Genomic DNA, 22192 nt, shown 5'->3' with positions numbered 1-22192 from the left:
ATTCTGCTCTCATTAGACAAGCAAGCGGTCCTGACATGATATTTAATGCAGGTTACGATCATCGCCGCGGTGCGTCTTACCGGGGAAGACGGCCTCGATGTACCAGGTCAGCACGCCGTACAGGAAGGAGTCGAAGTACATCATGATGAGGGCGGTGGTGAGGCTGAAGTCGTCCTCCTCCAGCGGGCTGGACACCAGGTTCTTCCACTGGATGCCCACGCCCTGCTCCTCGAACAGCGCAAAGTACTCGCAGCCGAACCCGAACGCCACAGGAGACAGGAGGCTCTGCAGGGGAGGGGGAGGGGAGGAGTCAGCGTCTGCTTCACTGTCCTCAGGAAAACTCAGGACAACTCAGTAAATTTTTTTTGTTATATCATTTAAAGTAAAGTGTGTGATAAAACTGTCAGCTTGCTCTATGTGGTGATTTTTACTGATTGTATGTCAATAATTACAATAAATATCATTAGTTGCATTTACTGTACACCAGTCCTGGTAAAATAATAATGCTACTATTCATTAATTATTCACTGATTCATTAATAATTTAATTTATTTCAATTTATATTTTAGTTTTAATCGTAGCAGTAGTGGGTGAAGCAGCAGTATAAGAGATATTTGTTCTTATTACTATATCTAATGATGTTATTGATTGTTATTGATTTTCGATCTGCCAGTCTCCCTCTCTCACTGCTGTTAACCAACAGACAAACCATTTAACTCTGTAACGAGTCGGCCGAACGAGGAGGAAGACTCACGGCGAAGACTTTGGCTCCGAAGCCGATGTAGTCCTGCCAGGCGACGCAGAGCACGTAGGGCAGGTACAGCGTGAAGTAGATGATCCCTCCGCAGGCGGCGGCCAGGTTGGCGCGGGCGAACGCCGTGCTGATGAGGAAGCACTGCATGATGGTCACCACGCCGAAGGAGCCCAGGAACAGGAAGACCACGCCGGGGTCGCTGTACGGCAGCAGGTTCCCCTTCTGCAAGCACAGCCGCAAAGCAAAGTCTGACTTATACAACTTTTAAAGACATCAAATGCAAAGTTAGCTATTCATTTCGGTATATTTTCTATCAAAGATATAATTCATACATTGGATATATTCTGCTTTCCTGCACATTTACATTTACTGTAATGAATATTTTTTGATTATTGGCACACTAATATTATCAGATGCATGATGTTTAATATTCGCCTGTTTTCCATATTCTTTCCATATTTCTTACTTTCTTTCTTTTTCTTTTAGACATGTTCGAAATAAAATTCATTCATTCATTCATTCATATTCTTATTTCCCCTGCGGTATCCTGTTTGTTTTCTGCACGGATCAGTAAAGTTAAGTCTCCTCTGCCTGAAAGGTGAAACTCACAAAAAATAAATGCTAAAAAATATAGTCGGTAAATGAATAACAATAATAATTTAATAAGTTATAATTTAAGAGCAATTTTGTCAATAAAAGTATGTATTTAATGATTTAATTTCTGTGACTTTCACCCTTCATATCAAGCAGTAGTGTGAGTATTTTGTGGTATTGTTGTAGTTGTAGTTGTTGTCATTGTGGCTGTAATAGCGGTTGTTATAGTTACTGTTGTTCTTGTTGTTGTTTTTGTTATTGCTGTAGTTATAGTTGTACTAGCTGCTGCTGCTGTTGTTATTGTAGCTGTTGTTATAGTTGTTTCTGTATTTGTTGTTTTTGTTTTTGTTGTAGCTGCTGTTGTAGTAGTAGTTGTTGTTGTTGTTGTAGTTGTGGTTGTAGTTGTAGCTTCTGTTGTAGTTGTAGAAATAGTAGTTGTTGTTGTTGTTGTTGTTGTTGTTGTTGTTGTTCACCTTGAGCAGCAGCACCAGCAGGCCGGCGCTCATCAGCAGGGGGATCAGGCTGCTGATGAACCAGCTGAACCACAGGATGCCGTTGTCCAATCCCATGATCCTCATGGTCTCCTTGAGCCGCGCCTCCTTCTCGTACACCACGCTCTTGATGATGATGGCGACCGAGTACATCCAGGCGAGCGTCATGAACAGAGGCATGGAGCGGCTCATCACGCGCAGGAAGCTGAGGAGGAGGGGTGAACAGCTTATTTTTTACTCGTTTTCAAAGACTCGGCGAAAGACAAATGTGAATTAATCCACATTTCCATCGACTACATTCTGATTATTTCATCCATCAGCTTTCATCAGATTTTCTTTTTGCTGACAAACCAAACCCCAACCCTTTTCCACCTCAGCCAAGCCCAAAAACATTTTCAGACATTTCAGCAGTTTTTGTGAAATTCCAGTGCTTGCCTTCATTTTTTCTTACGTGCAAATTCAAAATGTGCAATAAAATAAGTGGATGGAGACCCCACCAGTGAAGGAAGCTATTTCTGACTTCAAACACTGTGAACTCTGACCTCTGACCTCTGACTCTTGACCTTCCACTTGCTACACAGTTTTACAACAAATGGTTGGAGTTACTGGCAAATAATCTGGAGGATGGATTGGAAGTACGAGTTAAATAAATTAAAGAAATAGAAACTTACTTGGAAAGTGCATTGTCATAAAATATTGTCAGCTTCCAGATAATTTCCCAGTAAGTAACGTCACTTTACCATACCACTGTATTTCCTTGTAACATGGTAATTAAAACACATTACCGTATTTCACCAATTAATCGCCCGGCTGCAAATAGCCGCCTGGTTCTTTTAAATGCCTGAGGTCCAAGTTGATTTTGCATATTAAACGCCTAGGCGATTAATTGGTGAAATACGTTATGTACAAAATTAATCAAATGGATCACTGATGAAATTAACCAAATCTGTTCTTTGACGTTGAGACGTTTGGAAACAGAACCAGCTGTTCACAGAGCCGAGGACCTCCAACATGGCCGCCAAACGGGACAGTACCTCCTGTAGTGATTGCACTGTTGATGATCTAGAAACTGAATCTTTCCTACTGAGGAACCTCGAAGGTAAAATGTTCTGCTAGCAGGCCGGAGAGCAGATGAGATGCTCTGATGGTAAAAGTAAAGCCTCGGTGGTCTTACATGTCGTCCACGTAGCAGGGATACGGCATCTGCTGGATGTACACGCCCGTCTTCTCCTTGCTGCCCGTCACCGCCCTCATGATGCCGTGCTCGATGACGTCCTGCAGGTAGGAGAAGCCGCCCCAAATGTACCTCATGTCCTCGAACGGGTCGGCACGAGGACCCGGGTCCCAGTACCTGCAGGGCGAGGAAACTCCTGTCAGTCCGGGACGAATGTCTGCTGCAATGTATAGTAAATACACAGAGTCTGCAGGGTTCAGGGTGTGTAATTCATATGAAACAATGATCCCAGCACACACACACACACACACACACACACACTCATTCAGTGCAGTTGAAAGCGATCCTGAATAGCTGGAATGACCTCGCTGACACTGGGATTAATCCAATAAAAACAGGAACACAGGGACGCCTGGTTTGTGTGTGTGTGTGTGTGTGTGTGTGTGTGTCCCTACGCGTCTTTGATCTTGTTGGTGCGCTCCACGTTGTCGATGTCCATGCGGATCTTGTAGTTGAGTTTGGGCGGCAGCTCCGAGTCGTTGGCGGCGACGTCGGAGAAGACGATTCCCGCCCAGAACTTCCTGTCGTCCAGCAGAGCCAGAGACTGGTTCACCAGCCGCTCCTCGCTGGACACCGGCTCCAGCTTGTCCAGGTTCACACACTGCGGACACACACACACACACTCGAAATTAGCACGCTTCTATTCTCTGGTGTTCTTACCAGTAATAAAAAGGACCATTTCCGCTCAACTGAAAACGAGTCAGCAGTGACCGTGTCGTCTCCCAAGCTGGTGCAAGTCTGCCTGGGTGTATTTTTTTTTTTTATTCTGGCCTGGTTTTGGCTTCAATCAGGTTTGTATTCAAAGTGCTGGACTCCAGAGTCTAAATCATTTTCATCCAAAACAGACAGCAGAGGCTCGGAAACTCGGTCTGATAGATGGAGCCCAAAACATCCCTACGGTCCCTGCAGGGTCTCAGCCTTTAGACATTTTCAGGGACAAATCCAGTGATTTGCATGTTTAGCCTAATATTTACAAAGTGGACATACTTCGCATTTTTGCTAATCTTTTTTCAAAGCAAGAGGTCAAATTTTACAAATCCCTGCCATGGCTGACATTTCTGGTGTGAGTCTGGCGGCCAGGAGCAGGGACTGGAGCCTGGAGGTTTATTTGTTTATCTATCCATTTACCTTACCATTACCTGGCAGACAATCAATATCAGCCACCTGAGGTTGTTGAAAAATGTGCATCCTTACTTTCATACGAACTAAGTTCAGATCACACTGTCACATTGGCTGGTGTGAAAAAAAAAGATGTTTTGGAGATTTTTGTCCATAAATTGACTGACATGTGGCAGGCTGTCCAACCTGAGGATAAGCTGCTGTAGAAATGAACAGAAGCTGTGAAGCTGTTTGGCTCGAAGCTGAGGAAATCACCACAAACATGAGGAAGGAAGTGGATCAAGCACAGCTCTTCAGGTCTCAGGTCCATTTTTGGAAGCTGAATTATAAATTGATCTTTCTCTTGTTAAATAACTGAGACAATTCCCGGTCATTTAGGTGGAGAAACCAGCTGGACTGAAGGAGGGTAAACGCCGCGGAGCCCTGATAAACTCTGGAGAACTTCAGGAGCACTGACCTCCATGAAGCGCGAGATGCTCATGATGGCCTGGTCGGTCTCGTTGAAGACTTCTCGCCAGGTGATGGCGCTGCCCGGCGGACGCTGGTCCTCCGACTTCTTGGACAGGAAGCTGGAGACGTCCGCCACCGTCCAGTCGGTGCCGGCGAGCTGCGAGTGGAAGACGCTGGCGGTGGCGTTGTTCTTCAGCAGAGTCTGGAGAAGATCAGAGCAGCTTTCATTCTCTTTCTCAAACTGAGGCGTCAATCACCAAAACCCACACTGCAAAAACGCAAAATCTTACCAAGATTATTTGTCTTATTTCTAGTCAAAATATCTCATTACACTTAAAATAAGACATGATCACCTCAGAAGAAAATTGTTTTTAGACAATTTTCACTTGTTTCAGGTGAAAATTCACTTGAAACAAGTGAAAATTTGCTTGTTTCATTGGCAAAATTTGCCAGTGGAAAAAGTGAAAATTGACTTGAAACAAGTGAAAATTAGCTAGAAACAAGAAACAAATTTGCCAATGAAACAAGCAAATTTACACTTGTTTCAAACAAATTTTCACTTGAAACAAGAGACAGTTGTCTAAAAACAAGTTACTTCTGAGGTGATCATGTCTTATTTTAAGTGTAATGAGATATTTTGACTAGGAATAAGACATTTTTGACTTGAAATAAGACAAATAATCTTGGTAAGAAGAGTTTTTGCAGTGCAAACTACAGCAAAGTCCAAGAGGATCATTTACCCCTAAAACGTCCAAACCACTCACATATAAAGACTAGATTACTTATTTACAAGTGGAGCAATGACTCTATAGGATGTCTGTCCAATAAATTATTTATCATATTTATCATCACATTTATCATATGTCAGAAAACTATGAGATTCAGGGAAAAAAATGCTTCATATTGAGAGATGCAGTAGGAACAGCAGCAGTAATTGTAGTAGTAGTGGTCCAAGTAGTAGCAGTAGTAGTGGTAATAATAATACTTGTGGCAGCAGTAGCAGTAGTAGTCATAGTGGTATAAGTAGTAGTGGTAATAGTAATGGTAATAATAACACTAGTAGTTTAATTCCAGTGGTACTGCAGTGTGTCAGTAACAATTAGTTAAACTGTTTGGTAAATCAAAGCCAAGGCTGTCTTAAGGCTGAAGTTCATGTTTCATTTTTGTTTTCCGGTGTTTTTACCAAAACCAAAACCAAACAAAGCCGCCATGTTTTTTTTTTCCAGTATTGTTGTTGCTCTGTGCGTCAGTCTGCGCTGTGTTATGGTCTCGGCTGGCACTGTTTCTCTGTACAACTGTCACCGGGACACACTTCCTGTCATGAGGCTTGCTTGTGGTTGTTTAACACATTTAACTTTGGATCAAATCAGCTGCCTGCCGTAAGAGACACATCCCGCCACTAGGTGTCAGTGTAGGGGCATTTGTCAAAACTGGTTAAAAACAGGTTAAAATTTAAGCTTTTAGTAAACTTTTAGAGATGTGTCACGGATCAAAGTTTTTGTATCTGAGGGCTGAATGTCACAGTCGGATGGTCGGACAGGGGAACCAACAGGGGATCCGTCATGTGGGTTCTGACGCCGCCTTACCCTGATCAGGTCCATCTGCTCGCTGTTCTCCATGAAGTTCCACACTTTGGGTCTCATCTCCTCCCACATGCCGCCAAGGTCCCTGAACACACCGAGCTCCTGGAACGTCCGATTCACCTGAACACAACACACACACACAGGTACACAGGTTCAGCTCAGACCATAGTTCAGCTCAGGTCATAGTTCAGCTCAGTCCAGATCAGGTCAGTTCATTCATTTATTGCCCCTTGAGCAAAAACATGACTTGCAGTAAAACAATAAAATAAAAAAACACAATAAAAAACAAAGGAAATTTCACAAGTGGACCTCTCAGTTCATACTCGGTCACTACAGAGCAGCTGTGACACACCGCTGACCGCAGAGAGCTGAAATAACATCTGCATGTACACAGAGAACCACATCACTCTGTCCGTTTTCTGTTTTCACCCAAAATCAAGTGAAATCTTAAAATTAATTAATTAATTTATTCTTTATTTCATTCATTTATAAAAGAAAAGAACAATTGAATATAAATACAAATGTTCCCAGATCTTGAATGAAAGGGAGCAGAAAGAAGAGTAATCTTATTTAATCTGCCCCTTTATCCCAAGAAATCCATTTACAAAACACATAATTTAAAAAATCAAAACAATCAGAGCTCAAGGCCAAGAAACACGACGTCTTTCTTGCTGCTGAACAAAGTTAAGGAACGCGCCGCGAGCCCAGGTAATGGGAATAATGATGGTACAAATTAAAACAGATGAAAAGTGAATGTTATTCGCCAAGAATAAGCACACAGCTGAAATTTCAAACTGGTTTCCAGCGCAGAGTGGAAACATTTCACTGTCTTAGCCTCTGAGGATCGGCCTCGTGTTCAGGTGTTCCTTCATTCGAGTGGATTTTAATCAGTTTTGAAGGCGTGTTTAAACGAATCCTAGCTTTTGTTATCTTGGCATTATCGCTGACGTCTACAGGCTCGTTCATGACTCGAGTGACATCCCGTTCGCCCTGCAGGTCGCTCTGTTTCGACACTGAAATTCACCTCTGAGATGTTAGAAGGTGGAAAAACTGAACACGAGATGTGGAGTACGAGCTTGTGGAGTGATTTTCATTTCCACAAACGAACAGCGTGTCCTTGTGACATCTTTTGTTAATTTCTTCGTTCCTATAAAGCTATTAATTCCTTAAAACTATGTCATATCTTATTTTGAAATATATCACTCAATATATTTAAAAAACAGAGTGACTGGCCCTCGTCATTTTCATCAGAGGCCAAAAAAAAGGAAGGTGTGTGATTAGTATGGTGGCCCGGAGGTGCAAAACTAATCACAAAATTGGACAAAAACAACACAAAAAACACAGATTCCACATTTCAAAACTCTAAATCAGCTCAAGGCAAATTACAAAATCAGAATTGGGTCATTTTGTGTGTGTGTGTGTGTGTGTGTGTTTTCAGGGTTCAAGGCTTGTTTTCCTGGCCTCACTGTGTGTGTGTGTGTGTGTGTGTGTGTGTGTGTGTGTGTGTGTGTGTGCGCCGCGGACCTCGTGGATGATCCTCTGCGTGGCCGGTGTGTGTGGCGTGTACAGGATCTTTCCCATGAGCAGCGGCTTCAGCGCCTGCCAGATCATCCGGGACATCGGGTTGGAGTCCATGCTCTTCATCAGGTTGTTACAGTACGGAGCTGAAGACACACACACACACACACACACACACACACATATACGCACATTAATTTTGTCCCATTGTCTCACACTACACTACATTATAAATTACCATACGGTGATAAAATGTCATTTAAATTGGCAAATAACAGGAATTTCCTCTGGTGATGGACTCCAGTCATTACGTCATACAATTACCATTTGTTCCAATGGGATGAACATTAATTGTATTATTCTAAGTCCCCATGAAATGACCTCACATGACCTCTAGCATCTTAAACGGTGACGTCATCCTGCTCTAGTGGTTGTAAATTAAAACTTCAGCCAATAAAACTGATCACAAATCTGTAAACATCCTCTCTCATCTACATGTCCCTTCAAAATAAAAGTGTTTCTCTGCCAAATTGAGTCCCTCTCATGGGGTCTCTCACATCATTTCTTATGCATGGATCATATCATGGTGTATATTGTGATAAAAAAGAACATTATTATGGGTTTCAGTTTCAGTTTTAGTGTCACATGACAGTCTGAACTCTGTTTCAGAGGCTTTTCTACAAATTAAAATCCTGGAACAAAATAACACAATAGATTCTCAGATTGTTTTTTTGTTTATAATGAAGCCGGTTCAGTTTAAAGATGCTGAAACTCGGTAAGTGACTTCACTCTGACGGTGTTTGGTGACACTCGGTGTTCCTGCGACTCACTGGAGGAGTTGTCGTAGGCGCTGGCGGCCTCGTCGTCGCTGCTGTTGTGGTTCCCGAACAGCGCCTTGTAGTTGCTGTCCTCGTACCAGTTGAGGGATTTGATCTGCAGGCCGCCGCCCTCCGGGTGGCCGCACACGATGCGCGACACGGCCTGGTACATGGAGCTGGGCGACGACGTGGCGTTCTCCATCAGGAAGATGATCTCGTTCCTCAGGTCGCTCCAGCTCTTCATGCTGGCCAGCTGCAGCGGAGACACGAGCCACGGACACCGGGGTCAACGGTTGCCATAGTAACAACAACAACAACAACAACAGTTTTCAAATCCACATCAAAAGTGAAGTTTAGCTGATTATTAAACAGCATGAAGGAGATGTTTGTCACTGATCAGCTGCTCAGGAACATGACCAGCCATTTACTGCTTCATTTAGTTTAGCTGAGCTTACTTTGATAAACAAACATGCAGAAACAAACAAACAAACAAACAAACAACATCATGATGAGAGAAGACAAACTGCACACGACACCTGGGTTTGTTTAAATAAGTTTGAAGTGGCTGTTTGTTTTCAGTGGCTGGCAGCGGCAGGTGGGTGGAGTGTACCAACACACCTTCTCGCGCACACACACACACACACACACACACACACACACACACGCAGCCTGACCTCTTTCTTCCGCTTGTCTAAAGCATCTGACCGGTGTGTGACCCCGCCCCCGTGGGGCTTCAAGGCATGTAAAACAAACACGGTGTCGTCTAACACAATATTTAGATTCAGTCTGTTTGGTGGCTGCTCCGTTTCAGGGATTAAACCTCAAAGAAAACCACTTATGACAACCAGAAAAGACACAGAGAACAGGAACAAACTGATAATTAGTTCAGGTGACATGAAGACACACCCTGAGGGCTGTACATGTGAGACGCGGCTCTCAAACAAAACAAGAAAAATCTGAAAAATCTGGTTCCTGCTCTCATAAACAAACTTGCCAAAACCCAACATGAGTGCATGTTCAACTTCTGAGCCCCTCTGCTTAGAAAGAAATCAGAGTTTAGAGACAAAAACTGTGTTTTTCAAACTGAATTGTACAGCACTTAAGAATGAAAGGAGAGGATAAACTACAAAAACTGAGATGCAATAGGACACCATGACAGTGAAGAAACAGCAGCTGAGAGCATCAGAAAACACCCAGACAGACGAAGTGAACCGAGGTGACGCAGACAGAAAATAAACCCAATCAATCAATCATAAAAACAACCACCTACAATCCAATACAATACAAAATAAAAACGGTTAAAACGTGAGGATAATATTAAAGAAATGTCGAGCAGGAAGGGATTTAAATCAACGTCAGCATCAACATCAGTTTTCAGAAGAGATGCAAAAGAAAGAGTGTCCTTTTTCTTTCTTTTTTACAGCAAAAAATGAGATGAACACAACCGAAAACCCGTTTCAGAAGCAGCGCTGACTCTGAAATGCGTGCAGTTTCCCAGTTTTAAGCGGAGCCTGAAGTAACTGCAGCCATTATCTCTCCTCTTCGCTGTTTTGGTTTTTTTTTTGTTTTTTGTTGTTGTTGTTGTTGTTGATTTGATACAACAGAGATGATCTGGGAAACAACAAACCAACAGACAGAACACAGAGCCTCCAACTGAGAGTGTGTGTGTGTGTGTGTGTGTGTGTGTGTGTGTGTGTGTGAGTGAGTGTGTGTGTGTGTGTGACAGAGAGTTTGGGATCGAGTGTCTCCTCAGGTGGGACGGGACATTTGTTCCTGGGCTTTCAGAGCGTTTCCACAGTGGGACAGAGGAGGAGGGGGAAGGGGGGGAGGGGGGAGGCCGGAGGGTCCAGAGAAGGAGGGGAGGGGGGGGCGGGGGGGCAGAGGTTACTCCAGGTCAACCAGACTGCAGACAGGAAATACTGACACAGACGTACAGAGAGCCGGGGGCCACAGCGCTGAGGGCCCCGCAGACCTGATTATAGGGCCCCTGGCTTTTGGAAAGCTGAATGAACCCTTTGAGACCTGAGAGCAATAAACTTCACTTCACAAACAGGGGAAAAGACTTTTGGCAAATTGGGGGGAGGGGTGTTAAGCCCCCAGCAAAATCACCAAGAAAAAGAGACAAAAACATACAAAAAACTACGAGCGGCTTGAATCCAGAAAATCAGCAAAAAAAAAAAAAAGAAAAAAAAGAAAGAAAAAAGAAAAAGAAACAAAAAGAAAAAAATGGTCATTTTTTTAGTGAGAAAACTATATTCACAATTATTTAAATTACGTAATTAATTGCATGTAATTGACTGTGAAAAGTTGCATTCAGACACCTCGGAAAATTAATGGAAAAACGGAAAAATATATTTTTTTAAATTAACAGAATTTTTTTTTATTTTACAAAAACAAACTAGGATATAAATACCTTAAAGTATTATAATTATATGCCTGATATAATATTTAGAAAAAATCATAAAATTACAATTAAATTACCAAAAGATTTGTAAAATAAAAAAAAATGAAAACAAAAAATTAATAGTAATAAAAATTCAGGAATTCACCAACAATTCTCTTCAGTTCACTATATCATTATTGTTATTATTACGACTATATAATGTGGGCAGAGAGAGAAGGGAGTCCAACCACCTCGGTCTGTAAAACACTTCCAAACACTGCTGGAAAATGTGAAAAAAAAAAGCTTTTTGGAGAGCTTTGTCCCAGGAGTGTGAGGGATCGTCTCAAAATCACTCTGCCCTTCATCTACAGGGAGAAAAAAACTGATGAAATTTGCATCGCTCGACTCTGACTTTGGGTTTTTCTTTTCTTAACCGAGTGAGCGCTCCTGTTGTCTTGTCGCTCGTGCAGAACAAAACAAACACAGCCACCAGATCAAGCCGGGTCCTGTCCCTTTCAAACGAAAAGATAAATGAAGAGATTTGATCTGAGTCTCAGACGTGATGCAATTTGAAACGCACGTTTTCTAAATCTAAAATATAAAATATAAAACACAGGTGAGAGAAACACAGAGGAACCGAGAGGAGCTTGATGCAGAGCCAGGAGCGAGGAGGAGGAGGAGGAGGAAGAAGGTCCAGTGTGTAGTGGGCCGGTCCTGCTCACACACACACACACACACACACACACACACACACACACACTCATCACACACACACTGTGCTCATCCTCTCTCACTTCCCCTCTGGACAAACACAGATAAATATTCTTCCATCCAATCAGCTGTGAACCTGCTGACCTCAGATCAGGCTCGTGACGAACACGACTCCTTGGTGTCTTCATCTGTGCCATGTGTCTGGTTATGGTTTTGTGTGTGTGTGTGTGTGTGTGTGTGTGTGTGTTGTTTAAATGTAAAGACAGTCTGGTTTTCGTCTCTGCGTTCTGTGTCTGTGGAACCAAACCGCCCTCAGAAAACGAATAAAGGCTGAACTCGACTGAACTGCATCCTCAGTGTGGTTCCAATAAGTGCCACCCCCTCCCCAACACACACACACACACACACACACTCACACACACACACACACACACACACACACACACACACGTACACACAGTCACACACAGCTTAGTTCCCTGCAGACAGACCTGACTGAACGAGCCACATCAGCAAAACACCACAGTCACATGCTTTCAATTTAGCCCTGTCCTGTACACACTGTGAGTTTGTGTGTGTGTGTGTGTGTGAGTGTGTGTGTGTGTGTTAAGCAGAGTGGTGTGTGTGTAGAGGGGGGCAGAGAGGGGGGCAGGTGGCACCGGTCCATCTTCCTGTTAAACTTTACTTTTTGCGTGTCTTAGCGCATTTTCTGCACTGCATGCCTCACATTGCTGCCAACCACACGATGCATGTAGTGTGTGTGTGTGTGTGTGTGTGTGTGTGTGTGCATCTGAGGAGTTCTTCTCAGGCCATACTCATGTCCACTTATTTTCTACAAAAACACTTGCGATGACTAGAAATTTGCTTGTGATAGAGAATCCATCATCCTGCCAAATCTTATTTTGGTGAAAATCACGTTTTCAGCGGTGCGTTCAGGTCCTGCTGGGAGAGACAGACAGTTTCTTGTGGGCTGAAAACCTCCAGGGCAAAAACCAGAAGTGGGACAGACAGTCTGAGCTTCTTAAAGCTGCGCCGAGTCGTTTCCACCGAGGAAGAGGAGCAGACGTCTCCAACGACACGCAGGAAGATAAAGTCTCTTCTTACTTCATGTAAATTCAACAAGTCCAGATGTTCTATACATACGGTGCATTGTTATTAGGAAAAGCAAATCCATCCTTTTGATAATTTCATGCCTTTTGTAAGACCTTTGACAATCCAACATCATCAAATCACCATGAAGACGTTATAAATTATTTTTTAAATAATCTCCAGAATGACAGTGAGATCAGATTTCAAATATGTGGCTCAAACGAATACGACTCATGGACTTTGCACCAAAAAAAAAAAAAAAAGTTCAACCCAATTAAGTTCTGGGACAAAGGTGCTCTTATTTTTTAAAGAAATAATTACAGAGGTGCTCTTATTTTGTAGAGAGCCGCCTTGCTTCCTTCCCGTCTCCGTCGTTGCGTTTCAGCCGGAGGAACTGATCCTGACACGTCTAACGCGTTTTTGGCATATCTTAAAATATTTATGCATAATATTTTCATCTCCATGTGTGTGTGTGTGTGTGTGTGTGTGTGTGTGTGTGTGTGTTTGAATCATGACTCTTTTCCATCGCCTGCTCTAAACTCTCGGTGTCTGCTCGCTCTTTCCCGCTGCACAGGAAGTGATGCGCTTTACGTTTCTGATTCGTTTTTAACAGAAGAAGAAGAAGAGCTGGGCGGTGAGCATGGGCAGCGATAAAAAAGAGAAACTGCATCAACAGGAAATCCCAGCAGAAAGACGCCACAACAACAACAACAACAACAAGACGCAGACGCATTGCAAAGTGTCAGCAGCTCTGAGGGTTTGATTATTATCAGTGATGGGAGTAACGGCGTTTCAAAGAAATGGCGTTACTAACGGCGTTTCTTTTATCAGTAACGAGTAATCAAAGAAATGACTGTTTCCCCCGTTACAACGCCGTTACCGTTACTGACAATAAAATGCGCCGTTACTTACTACTAATACCTATTATTATTTTATTATCCTATTAAAAAAAAATGTGCGTCTTGTGGAGAAAAACTTTGCAGTTTTTCGTAACTTATCAACATGCATGGAGAATGACTGAGTACATATTAGAAGAAGCGCACATGTTTCCTGATGGGAGAGCGGACAGTATCTCCGCCTGCCATACAGAAAAAAAACGGGGGTTCAATTCCCCACGTGGAGAAGCTGGCTTCACTACTTTAAACTGTAATGAATGACTTTTTCAAAGTAACGTGCCCAACACTGACAATGAGAAATGAAATTTGACAGCGATGTCCACACTGCAACAGCAACGCAAAAATATGTGCATTAATAAGAGGATTTAAGAAAAGAAAAAAGTAATCATAAAAACTACTTTCCCCAGTAATTGAATTACTCATCTGCAGCAGTAACTGAGTAGTAATCAAAATTACTTTTTTACAGAAGTAATTAGTAATTGTAACTTATTAGTTTTGTGAGTAATTGGTCCCAACACTGATTATTCTAATTCTCCCTCCTGACTGAGCAGGTTTAGAGCAGATTGTGGCTCTGGGTCCAGGAGCCGGTCCAACACATCAAAACAAACAAAACAAATAAAAACAAAGATGGACGTCCAAGTATCTCAGAGGGCAGAGGACGAGAGTCAGCCTCCAGCCGATCCGCCTTAAGTAGGTCACAACAGTGCTGAGCCGGATCCTCCACTAAACAAACAGATAATTATTAATCAGTTTATTCAGGACATGCAGCTGAGGGAGAGGTAAAGGTTTCTGATGGACACACCTGTGGTTATCAGCACAGGTGTGAGGACGGAGGCTCTTTAACGTTAACGTGTGAAATCTAATAAATGACCAGGTTCTGTTGTGGCCGCCAGAGAAAACACCGTGTTTCAGTCAGGAAGGAGGACGGTGACACGGGTCGATGTGTAGCCCCGTTCAGTCCTGTGAAAGTGGCTCGGAGGCGCAGGAAACCAAAAAAGATCGACTTCCACATGTACGAGGTCCGCCGTTTCCTCTAGCTCCGCCCCCGACCGCTCGCTCGCTCAGACTCGCCCACATGAGGGAAAGCTGGCGTAGCGGCTCGTAGCCGTCGATGTTTTAATAAGACACATAAACTACCTGGCCGACAAGTTAATCCAGCCACACGTCACCATCAGGATTACAGAATAATCCAAAACGAGCTGTCTCCATGGATACGAGGCTGCATTACTACCTTAAATTACGTTTATGTCACGCTACCTGCTGCTAGCTGACCCAGACCCGCCTCTTTAGGGAACACCTTCTCACCTGATGAACTGTGTAATCTAAAAAAAAAAAAAAAAAAAAAACCATGTTCTGCCTCGATGCCTCTGTCCATCCCCCCTCTGCACGGCCCAGCTGGTTGTTAGGGAACAGAGATATTAATGATGATTTTTTTTTTTTTTTTTTTGCTGTCAGGTCGTCACCAGGTACAAAAACAGTGCAAAACCTGCAGGCCAGGTGTGTGTGTGTGGTGAAGCAGAGCAGCAGTAGAAGCAGTAAAACTAGTCCTGACTATGGCAGTAATACTAGTAACAACACATGTACTAGTTGAAGTTGTAGTGTTAAGAGTAGTAGCAGCATTAGTAAAGGTAGTAGTAGTAGTAGCTGTTGATAGTATTGGTAATACTAGTAAAGGTAGTAGTAGTAGTAGTAGCTGTTGATAGTATTGGTAATACTAGTAAAGGTAGTAGTAGTAGTAGCTGTTGATAGTATTGGTAATACTAACAGTAGTAGCAGAAATATTTATTGATCCTGCAGAGGGATATTTGTTTATCGCTGAAACAGCAGAACTGATCTAATCTGTAACACAGAAGTGTGTCAGGTCACTGAGAGAGCAGAGTCCAGTGTGTGTGTGTGTGTGTGTGTGTGTGTGTAAGACAGGTACAGCTGCACTGTGTTCAATACAAAGCCTCAGAGCCTCAGAGGGAACAAAGAGCCGGTCGATACCTTCAGCCAATCAGCGGCTCTCGGGTTTCCAGTCTGACCAGTGACCGCCGAGGTCACCGGTCACACTGGGAGTGTGTGTGTGTATGTGTGTGTGTGTGTTGGTAATAAAAATCCCATCATGCACCTGAACCTCAGCGTTAAGACAAACTATCTCTGGATTGTTTTGGTGTGTAAAACCACCAGGACAAAAGGATCGAGCAGGAAACTGGACACACCGAAAAAAAAAAAAACGAAAAATCATCAAAACACCACGAACACACCGAAAACACAGAAAATACATCAGAAACACACCAAAAACACACTGAAAACACACCAAAAACACCGAAAACACACCAAAAACACACCGAAAACACACCGAAAACACACTGAAAACACACCAAAAACACCGAAAACACACCGAAAACACACAGGAAACACACCGAAAACACACTGAAAACACCGAAAACACCAAAAATAAACTGAAAACACACCGAAAACACACAGGAAACACACCGAAAACACACTGAAAACACCGAAAACACCAAAAATAAACTGAAAACACACTGGAAACACCGCTCAGCCTTAAAGCTCAGTGATCAGCCTTTTCTTTTCCGTGCTCAGGTATTGATTTATTGATTGGTTTGAGTCATGTGACAGTGGACTCATGACAGATGAGTGGCTGAATTAACCCTGCACTCCTCCACAATGACCAAAAGTCAACACACACACACACACACACACACACACACAGTTCTGCGACTGACCCAGTTTCCCTGCAGGGATCAATAAAGTATTTCTGATTGTGATAAAGCTCTGATGTACGTGACAAGGAGGTAAAGATCACAGAAGGATGGGGAAAATGGCGACTGTTGAATGTAAATAAATCCAAATTAAACAGTACTCATATCATGCACGCTTTTTGAACCAACCAACCAGCTCTGCCTGTCATAAACCTGAACATATGTGGTCAAATTAATGGTTTAATAACGCTTCCTTTTGATATGGAATCGTAACGTTATCTTACTTCACTGTCCTGTGCATTCATTTGACTTTATGACAGATGTGAACGCTCGCTGTGCCTTGCTCCCCATGTGAAGTGAACGTGGCGTTCGTCCTCCTGTAATGTGTGTGTTTGTGGCCCGGTCGCCCCCAGCGGAGGGCGAGCCGGTCCCCCCGAGTCGCCCCGCGGCGGCGGAGCGTCCCTCAGACGGGCTGGAAACGCTCTGTTTGTTGTGTTTAGGCCCATGAATTTGCCTCCTGGTGCAAATCAATCGGGCGGAGTGGACGCTCCCCGGCAGAAAACACCCCGCCGGCTTGTTTGGAAAAGCTCTTCTCTTTGTTCAGCTGTGCGCGCTCATCTGTCTCCTCCAGAGGAAAACAAGGCTTTTAATCTGGACTCAAAGACACTGCGGCTATAGAGGCACTGCCAAGTAAACCTGGTGGCCTTCCTCCGGCTCCCCGCGGGCCCAACACAGGCCGCGATACACACCCTGCCAGCGGACACAGCGAACCGCCTCCATCACTCAGCACCTTCAGAGTAACAGAGCGCTGGCAGCTCCTGAGTCTCAGGCCGGGACCCTAAAGTGTCTGCAGAGGCTGGAGAAAAACCATGAAAGACACCAGAACCAGCGAACCCGAACCCGAACCAGCACCCGGTCCTGCTCTCCTGCTGGACTGCAGGATAATCAGGAACAAAAGAAACCACTAAGAAAGTAAAGCCATCACACTACAACAAATCACATCTGTCAGACAGAGACTCACATCTGTCTGCTGTATAGTTCTGTTTTTAACACTCTCTACTCAGCACCTTAACTGTTTATACTGTTTATTTATTAGACATCACCCAGCACCTTAACTGTTTATTTATTATTTATTATCTATAGATTATATCCTTGGTTAATATACATTCACACTGTTTTTCAGACTGGAGGGGAAGTGGTGATTCCTTAAGAGGCCGAATCAAGTCGGTCAGTTCCTGAATCCCAGTACCGTATTCCATCTGTATATTTCATATTCATTACCATTTGTATTTTTTCACATGTCATATCTCTTTTTCTAGGTTAGCCCTTATTGTACATTTTTTGTTTTAGCCTTTATAGTCTTTACTGTATATATTTAGCTTTTATTCTGTTTTATTTAACTTTATTATATGTTTCTACTGTTGCTGCTGGAACACCAGCATTTCCCTGGTTGGGATCAATAAAGTATATCTATCTATCTATCTGTCTAAAGTGATGTTTCACAGCAAAATGAAGTGAAATGTTGTATAAACTGACAATAACAACAACTTTTAAATAATCTTTTAAAGGAATATTCCAACGTTTTAAGTGAAATCCTCTTGTTTGCAGCTTCCCCAGACTGAGACCAGATATTGGACACCATTTTCACGTCTGTATTTCCTGTTAGCTTAGCATAAAGACTTGAAGTCTATGGGAGTCGTTAGCCTGGCTCGGTCAAAGTGAAAAAACAAACCTCCCAGCGGCTCCGAGGCTCTGACTGACACGGTGGATCATGTGGATGTGAAATGAGTCTGAGTTTCTGGAAAGTTGATTTAAAGTGCGCTTTGATTTTCATGGTTTTTCTGTTATGCTTTGTTATAAATCACTTTATGGTTCTAGTTTTGAAAAGCGCTCTATAAATAAAGTTTATAAGCATAATCCTAACTAAACATGGAAAATTATTCAGCTTAGAGTTGCTTGCTATTCAGGATAGATCTGAGGATAGGTAAATTTCAGGCAACACATTTTCGCAAATTTGTATTTTGCCTTTTGGAGTGATTTTTTTTTAATTTCCCCACTGATGAAGGTCAGGGGAGATGAAAGCTCGTCCTTAAAGCAGTTTCTTATAACTCTGTTTTACATTCACCTTGACTTGGATGTTGAATTTCCCCACAGGGACTTTTTTATTTTGTATTTTTCATTTTACGACAGCGATGCTGCGTTCAGGACACGCACGGGACATCAAAGCTCAGACGTGTATAATGGCAGGAAATACCAGCGGCTCATTGTTCTGTGCCTCCCTTCGCTGAGACGACGGAGGGAAAACAATGTGTAAAATACTCCAGCGGTGGCCGGCGTGTAAAACAACCTGACAGGCGTGGAGGAGCGAGTCTGGAAAACCCAACGACAAAATCCTGCAAAACAACAAAACGAAGGGAAGCTCTGAGGGAAAACGGAGTTCACATGTGGAGGACGAGGCCTCGGTTCCCACACCCTCCGTTTCCTCTGCTGCCTACCGAGGCGTTCGCCAGAAATAGCACCGGCGCTTGTTACATCACGCCCCGTGGCGTGGAAAAACACGTGCGGGGCGAGTCAGCGAACGCGTCGCGGGGGTCACGTGACCGGACGGGAGCTGAGAGTTCGTACCTCGACGGCGAGCAGGCCCAGACTGTCCAGCAGGTTGTCGGTGGCCTTGGCGACCTGTTTGACGGCGTCGGGGTCGGACTTCACGTCCCTCTGCAAAACACACACACACACACACACACACACACACACACACACACAAAACACAGCACAGGTCACACTTTCTGTTTGAACCTTTGAACACTAAAGATTCAATGAAAGTCACATTAAAAGGACAAATGACGGCTTCACCTTGTTTTTTCCTTTTTCTTGACATGTGCTGATGTGAATTTTTGACATTTTTATTTTCCACCTCACTCCAGGAAAAGTCTACGATGGCAATGATGTAAATTAAGTTTTATTCTTCCAGATCCTATTTATTGTGTGTTGTTATTTATTTAACCTCAACTCCAAGTCAAATTCCTTGTTTGTGCAAAATGACTTGGCAATAAAGATCTTTCTGATTCTGATTCTGATTCTGATTCTGATGTGAGCCGGTGGAGAGGAAGGGGGGGGTAATATTCCAAGAAAAAACTCAGAATTTCAGAAATTAAACTTGTAAATTTATGAGGAAAAAAAAATTGTATATTCTCTGAGATTGAAGCGGCAAATTTATGAGAAAAAATAAACAATAAACTGGCAACACAAAGCATTTACCAGGGAATCATCTGAGAGCTGGATCACCTCCTTTTTATTACTCACTCATTTCCTTGTAAATATGTGAGTGACAGCTGAGGCTGCTATGACAATATTGGGTTACCTTACTTTTCAATGGAGGTTCTAAATGCTTCACAGGAATTTATTTGGTATTTGCAATCCAGATGCCAGATAATTAAATGTTACCATCGCATTTCCTAGAAACTACCTGGTAACAAACTGTGTAATAGAGGGTCAGGAGTCCAGAGGAGCTCTTTGTCCATCTGATACCATCTGGAATTTATACCGGTAATTGCAATAAAGCCATAAATGTTATGTAAAATGAACTCAAGTAGCACAACATCTTTTCATGAATCAAACTTTCAGCGCAGAAGCCAACCTGGAGTTTTTTTTTTTTTTTGCAAAGCGTCAAAATCAAACGTCAAAAATTCCTGCAGAGAAGAAAAGATCACTCGTTGTCTCATTCGTGCATGTGTATTTCTGAAACTGAGCTTTTCATTTTCGACGTGTTTCAGGTTCACTAAAGTCCCTGAGCCGACACGAAACCATGGAAATGTTTCGGTTCACGTCAGGAAAAGGGGGAGAAAGGCGTCCGAGCCGAGGCTTTGGAGGAGTCGCAGGGTTTTTCTGCTGCCTGACAGCGGCTCCGTATTTCACCAGACAAAAGGCCGGGCCTTTAAAACGTGTCTCCAGGCTACGAAAGCTGAGAGTGTAAAGCTGAGAACGAGGGCCGATCCGGGGCCTGCAGCAGCACGCCGCCGCCTACGCTGCCTACCTACCCCGCCGGGGCCCACCCCTCCCCCCTGCACCCCCCCGGCCCCTCCCCCCTCAGCCCTCTTTGTGTGGACTGACACGGTGAATGCAAATGGCTGAGTCACCTGGCACTTGTTCTTGGGAGATAAATAACAGGGCAGAGCTGCTCCGTGGGACGGGATTTTATTTTGGAGGCCCTGCCCCGTCCCATTTTATCTGCAGGCTATAGGAGCTTCCTCACATCGCAACACTTAAATGCCACCCCCACCCATGCCCCATCCCCCATCCCATCCGAGGCACCTTTCTGCCTTTGAGAAGCACACTGAAAACCACAGAAAACACTCTCTTTATACGGGGCAAACAAATCAGCGGGTTCATAAAGGCGGAAAAAAAAAACATTTTTAGGGCCAAACGCCGTCTGTTCTACTTGTTTTTCTTCCTTTTCCTCTTCTGGAGGCAGCCGTGTTGGGACGTGGGGGACGGGGTGGGGGACGGGGTGGGGTCGTAAAACATTCAAATTGTCTCTGGGCTCCTAAAGGCCCATTGAAAGTGAAACAGTGATGTACTGCAGGGTAAACCTGCCGAAACTCCATTTCCCCACCTCTTTATTTGTGTAATGGAGTTCAGCCTCCTGCTTCCCAGGCCGACGTGACTCATCATTATCCTAAAGTCAAAATACCCATCTGCAACTATTGATTATCTCCATTGTGAAGTCAACTATTGATTGCTATTTTCAGTTGTTTAAAGTGTAAAAAAAAAAAACAAAGCCAAAGTCTGATGGGAAGTGATCAGAGTCCAAAGTGACGTCTGACCAGCAGCCAAAAAAAAAAAAAAAAACAACCCAAAATCCAAAGTAAAGAAAATAAAGACAATCTTAGCATCTCAGTGACGCTGGAATGAGACGATGTTTGGGATTTTTGCTTGATGAATGACTAAAATGATGACTTGAATATCAAAATCACAATCCTTTCGTTTTCTGTCAGTCAGCTAATTAGCATCAGGCTGATCTAAACTACATGAGGGGGTGAAAAAAGTATAAAACAATTCCTTTCTAAAAGCAAAACCTGTTTTCTTTATGTTGCAGCGGCTGCTTTGCCTCAGGTGGGGGTGGAGGCTCACAGATCAGCTCGGAGGCGCTGCGTTCGGCAGGTCACCGAGCCGAGCGGACGTCTTACCCGGATGGGCCTGAAGAAGTCCAGGTTGCTCAGGAAGGTTTTCTCGGCGCGGTCGAGCCAGGTGGGCGGAGCCTGGCAGATGAGCTCCTGCACCAGGAGGGACACCTGAGGGTCCGAGATGTTGACGAAGTCCTCCAGGCTGTGGGCGCCTCCCTTCCTGGGACACATGTTCCTCAGGTGGACGCCGAAACCTCTGAGAAGCACCTGGCGGAGAACAGGGAGGAGAACAGGCGGGTGAAGAGGATGATGGGAAAGTGACTGGGATTAGCTGCACCTCGCACTGCCTTCATTAGCCAATCAGAATTTAGCTTTCAGCTCTTCACGTTTGGCTCTTGTCTTCTGGATTTGAGCACATGACTGATAGATAGATTTACTTTATTGATGCCAAACTGGGAAATTCTCATGTTACAGCAGCATCAATAGAAACATAAAATAAAGTTGACTGTAACGCCGTTTAGCGCCCGCGTTCCCAAGTCCAGGACGCTGAACTTTCCCACCAGCACACGAACACAGCGTAATAAAAGATAATAAAGAAATCCCATTGATAAAGTCCTGGAACCAAATCTAATCAACAGTTTGTCCACCAAACTTCAGCCAAACCAGTTTGACCTGCTGGGTGAAATCAACACGTTTCACAGGAATCCAAACACAAGACACCTGA

At 43.6% G+C, this 22192-nt stretch overlaps 1 protein-coding gene across 3 annotated transcripts in view; it reads right to left on the bottom strand.

Moving 5' to 3' along the window:
- Positions 1–22192, bottom strand: part of abca1b (ATP-binding cassette, sub-family A (ABC1), member 1B) — a 65603-nt gene that overhangs the window by 20900 nt on the left and 22511 nt on the right. For all 3 annotated transcript variants that reach the window (XM_030061358.1, XM_030061361.1, XM_030061360.1), the window contains exons 7-17: positions 21532–21735; positions 18971–19060; positions 8574–8814; positions 7750–7889; positions 6229–6345; positions 4650–4844; positions 3469–3674; positions 3014–3190; positions 1822–2044; positions 755–976; positions 81–285 (exon numbers count right to left, since the gene is read on the bottom strand). In XM_030061358.1, the coding sequence (XP_029917218.1) occupies positions 81–285; positions 755–976; positions 1822–2044; positions 3014–3190; positions 3469–3674; positions 4650–4844; positions 6229–6345; positions 7750–7889; positions 8574–8814; positions 18971–19060; positions 21532–21735 (2020 nt within the window). The remainder of the gene's footprint in view (positions 1–80; positions 286–754; positions 977–1821; positions 2045–3013; positions 3191–3468; positions 3675–4649; positions 4845–6228; positions 6346–7749; positions 7890–8573; positions 8815–18970; positions 19061–21531; positions 21736–22192) is intronic.

The sequence above is a fragment of the Myripristis murdjan genome, chromosome 10 (genome assembly GCF_902150065.1).
Source record: "Myripristis murdjan chromosome 10, fMyrMur1.1, whole genome shotgun sequence".
NCBI classification, from domain to species: domain Eukaryota; kingdom Metazoa; phylum Chordata; class Actinopteri; order Holocentriformes; family Holocentridae; genus Myripristis; species Myripristis murdjan.
Note: the sequence above shows the minus strand (reverse complement) of the source record. Positions and strands in the feature narration are given on the sequence as shown.